Source organism: Rhincodon typus, unplaced genomic scaffold (genome assembly GCF_021869965.1).
Source record: "Rhincodon typus isolate 14 unplaced genomic scaffold, sRhiTyp1.1 hic_rhity00007617, whole genome shotgun sequence".
Classification (NCBI taxonomy): domain Eukaryota; kingdom Metazoa; phylum Chordata; class Chondrichthyes; order Orectolobiformes; family Rhincodontidae; genus Rhincodon; species Rhincodon typus.
In genome coordinates, this window is record NW_025973255.1 from 4464 (window position 1) to 9191 (window position 4728).

The following is a 4728-nucleotide window of genomic DNA, read 5'->3' on the forward strand; positions in this document are numbered from 1 at the left end:
CACACACACACACACACACAGCCCCTCACCACCCATCTGTGATTCCTAGCTGCTGCACCTCTCCCTCTCCCCTCTGCTACTCACGTGATACTCGGGTTTGAAGAAGCCTTGCTGCTCCCACCAGGGGTACCAGGCCGCCTCAACATACTGCGGGCTGTAAGAGTCGGGCAGGGGTCCGGAGGTATCTGCGACACAGTCACCGAGTTAGGGAACATCAACAGATGCAGGCGTCTCTGAAAACATCCAACACCCCCTTCCCCTCCATCCGCCACCCACCACCCCATCTCCTGCAACCTCCTCACCCCCACCGCACCCTGGATAGCCAACTGTGAGAAGCGGGAGCCTGACACCAGCCATTCAGCCCATCGCGGGCACTCAGCCATTTAACGGAGAATCTGAGGAAGCCAGCGTTCAGGGGGAGTTATGAATTCCGGCAGATGTGTCTCCCGGTCACGTCCTTGGCGAGCCACCCAGAGAATGTGCACTTTGCCAGGACAGAGTCTGCTTTCATACCCTTTCCCTGACGCTTACTGCCCTTCAGCTCATCTTTGTTGATGCGGGTTGAGCAGGGGATTGTGTTCCAAAGAGGAACGGTTCGCAATCCACCTTCAACAGCCTCCTCTCAGGGTAGGATGGAGCAGTGACCACCTCGACTATGGCCGGGAGTTATCCATTCAGCCCCTCTAAGGGCTACTTTGCTGTTATAGAAGATCAGCACTGATCGGATAGCGTTACAACTCAGTTGCCCGTCTACTCCCAATGTTAGCCCCTTGTTAGTCGGGAATCTCGCTCAGCCTTGGAAATGTTAATGATCCTGCCCCCACTCCTCCCGGACCATTGACCTTCGGGGATTGGCGGGGAAGGTGGGAGGAGGGGGGAAGGTGGGAGGAGGGGGGCATGTGGAGTTCTCCTGTCTGCCTGGAAGAAGAGAGATCTTCTTTTTAATTCGTACCCCTACGAGATCCTTCAGGATCCAGCCTGTCGATCCCTCTCACAGGTAAAGGCAAAAATACTGCAGACGCGGCAAACCCGAAACAAAGACGGAAAGTGCCGGAGAAAGTCAGCAGGTCCGGCAGCACCCGCGGAGACAGAAGAGACGGTAAACTTTCCGAGGACAGTACGGCTCTTCCTCGGAATTCCTTGCAGGATGTTTTTCGGTTCGATAAGAGCAGCTCTCGTTGTTCTAAACTCCGATGGGTATCGGCTCAACCTTTCCTCGCAAGATCATACGATCCATACAGTGTGGGCTGTTCGGCCCATCAAGTTCACACTGACCCTCTGGAGAGCATCCCACCTGGACACAAACCCCTACCCTATCCCTGTAACCCTTGCACTTCCCACGACCAATCCACCCTAACCTGCACATTTTTGGACTGTGGGAGGAAACCGGAGCACCCGGAGGAAACCCAGGCAGACACGGGGGAGAACGTGCAAACTCCACACAGACAGTCGCCCGGGGGTGGGATCGAATCCGGGTCCCTGGCACTGTGAGGCAACAGCGCTAACCCAATGAGCCACCGCGCCAGGATGACCCAACCGTTGCAGGAATCAGTTGAATGTTCTCGGAACCGCTTCCAATGCAGCATAAACGCCCTGGAGCCAGGAAATGGCACCCGTTACTCTCAATGTGTTCTTGCCGAGGTGCTGTACAGTTTGAATTAAAATGTCGCGGTTATTAGTGGTGGGTTTAGGCTCCTCTGGGTAACTGATAATGTAACATACAGAAAGCTGCAACACCTTACCTACCCAGCATGCCTTACACTCCACTACCAGTCCCAGTGTTTGGTTGGGGCACATATTCGGGCATGTCATGACAGATCTTTGAGACAGGAGAGATTTAAACTCCAACTTTTTAGCCCAGAGGCAGGGCATCCCAAAACAACCAAGAAGTAAGCATTTCCACCAGTCCTGTGTAGTTGTAGGCGTCCTTCTTGTTAACAGGATGAAACAATTCTTTCATGCTAACCGTCAGGTTACCTTCCTCCTTTTTTGAGCTCCTCCTGAGTTCAGGAAGTTGGTCAACTACAGCTTGCTCCTACAAGATGCAGAAGTTCACCAGATATCCTCAGACACCACCTTCCAAACCCACGATCACTTCCATCTCGAAGGACCAGGGCGGAAGATGCACTCACCTCCAAGATCCCCTCCAAGCCGCTCACCGTCCTGACTTGGAAATATATCGCCGTTCCGTCACTGTCGCTGGGTCAAAATCCTGGAATTCCCTCCCTAAGGGCATTGCGGGTCAACCCACACCAGCGGTTCAAGAAGACAGCTCACCACCTTCTCAAGGGGGCAACTAGGGACGGGCAATAAATGCTGAGCCCAGCCATATCCATGCCCCACAAGTGAATAAATAATTTCTTTTTTAAATTCTGTGGTGTAGAAACAGCTCCCTCAAATGGTGGCTTCCCGCCTCCTTGAAGGTGCAATTTTTATAAATAAATTCCTGCGCACACAGCCTTAATACGTTGTATTGACAAAAACTGCAGTTTAAATTACGACTGCCTTGGTCCTGTCGTTATTTTAAAATTTTTCGGTCAGATTCTGTCTTCAAAATGTTTTAAACTTTTAGACAGCCAGAGACTTTTTCCTAGGGTGGAGGTAGCTTTTACGAGGGGACACAGTTTTAAAGTGAGTGGAGGTAGATATAGGGGAGACGTCAGAGGTAGGTTCTTTACTCAGAGAGTGGTCGGGGCGTGGAATGCATTGCCGGAGAGGGTAGTGGAGTCAGCCTCATTCGGGGCATTTAAGCGGCTATTAGATAGGCATATGGATGATAGTATAAGGTAGGGGTGGAGGTTAGATGGACCTTAGGTTTCGGGTAAAAGCTCGGCACAACATCGTGGGCAGAAGGGCCTGTACTGTGCTGTACTGTTCTATGTTCTATGTTCTCCTTTTGCTGTCTTCAGTTGTTTTTGCAATGTTTTTCCCATGCCAGTGCCTTGGCAAAGATTGATGTTCTGGCACTCGCTCTGTTTATTGTAAGTCCACTTCACCTTTGGCATTCCCAACCCGGTTTTCAAGGCTTTCCCCCTTCGCTCTGTAAGATTCTCTTTATGTTACTCACAGAGCTGCAAAACTGCTCCAACACATCCTTCAGCTGTGAGGAGTCCAGGTTTTCAAGGTACCCAGTTTTCACTCTGGTTGGGGAACAGCGTTGCCACCAATCTTTCATTGTCGATATTTTTTAAACTCCAGATACATGACGCCCCACCTCAGGAGCAGGTGGGGCGTAAACCCAGACCTTCTGGCTCAAAGGTAGGGACACTACACTGTGTCACAAAATCCTTCGCTGCATGCTGTTTCTGAGGACCCATCAGCAACAGTCCACTATTGAGAAGAGAGCACAAACAGAAATTGCTGGAGCAACTCAGCACGTCTCTCAGCACCCGAGGAGAGAGGAAGCAGAGTTACTGTTTCAGAGTCCACCGGCTCTTCATCAGAACCGAACAGCTGGTTCTGAAGAAGGGTCACAGGACTCTGAAACACGAAATCCGCTTTCTCTCTCCACAGGCGCGGAGAGACCGGCTCAGCTGCACCACCAAGCTCTGTTTTTGTTTCGGATTTCCAGCATCCGCAGTTCCTCTGTTTTAGGTTATTCAGAAGAGGCAGCTGCCTTGCACAAGGCATAGTCCTTCTTGCTATAAAGCAAGCGACAAGTTGCAGTGACTAGTCTGGGATTAAGGCTAATAGGAGGTAGAGATTCCATTGGTCTCCATCACGAAGAACCGTCCTCTCCACCCCAAGACCACGGACGTCATCAAACAGGGTGTAGCTTAATGCAGCTACTACATCAGAAGCACTACCCCAGACAACACAGCAGGTCACAATTCCAGTTCTTTCTCTTACCTTTCTTCTCTCCAGGTAGTGTTGGCACAAGGTAAGTAATTGGCTTGGGCTCCAACCACGACTGCTCCCCCTGAGCCTGTGAGAATCAGAAACTGGCTTTGAAACCGTGCAGAAGAGCAGTCACCATGTACGAAGGACCAACCAGAGCAGAATCCCCAAACCTCAACTCCCCGTCCCCTTTATTCTTGCTGTAATTCTTAATGACACCAGGTTATAGTCCAACAGGCTTATTAAAACTCAAACGCTTTCGGAGTGCTGCTCCTTCATCAGGTGAGCTCAGCAATGCTCCATAAGCTTGTGATTTTTAATAAACCCGTCGGACTACAACCTGGTGTGACACGGCTTCAAGACTTGGTCCTCCCCGGCATCTCTGCATCATAATTCTTAAATGAGTCTATCTCCAAGCGGTGGAAACATAACCACGTACTCCTCACCCAGCTCCTCCTCTCCCCACTCTCGTTCACCAGACAGTGTATCCTCTCCAACCCTAACCTGACCAAAATGCACTCCCCTTTGACCTCACCTTCGCCCACCACTTGCACCATCTAACACTCATTCACCTTGTAGCCTACCAAGCCATTCCCTCCCACCAGCTCCATCAAACCTACCACATTGGCCCACCTCCTCCTTCCCCTCACCTGGTCTGGCCCGCCACCACTTCTCCCCAAGTCCCACTCCTTCCCCTCCCCATTGTCCTCCCTTCACTCACCCACTTCTCATCCATCACCTTCCCCTTGCACCCGGATCCCTACCAACATACACCTCTCCACACACCACACTCCCCTTATACCCCAATCACTCACTCACTCACTCATACACCCCCTCCCACCTCATTCCCCTCCCTCTGCTCATTCCCCCTCACATACTCCCCCTCCCACA

General features: G+C 51.4%; 1 protein-coding gene across 1 annotated transcript in view; it reads right to left on the reverse strand.

Annotated features, from left to right (window-relative positions):
• The window catches only part of LOC125482245 (valine--tRNA ligase, mitochondrial-like), a gene marked incomplete at its 5' end in the record, with an annotated part of 4855 nt that extends 930 nt beyond the window's left edge, over positions 1-3925 (reverse strand). The window contains 2 exons of the mRNA XM_048594279.1: positions 85-185; positions 3850-3925. Coding sequence (XP_048450236.1) covers positions 85-185; positions 3850-3925 — 177 coding nt within the window. The remainder of the gene's footprint in view (positions 1-84; positions 186-3849) is intronic.
• Between the last annotated feature and the right edge of the window lie 803 nt (positions 3926-4728).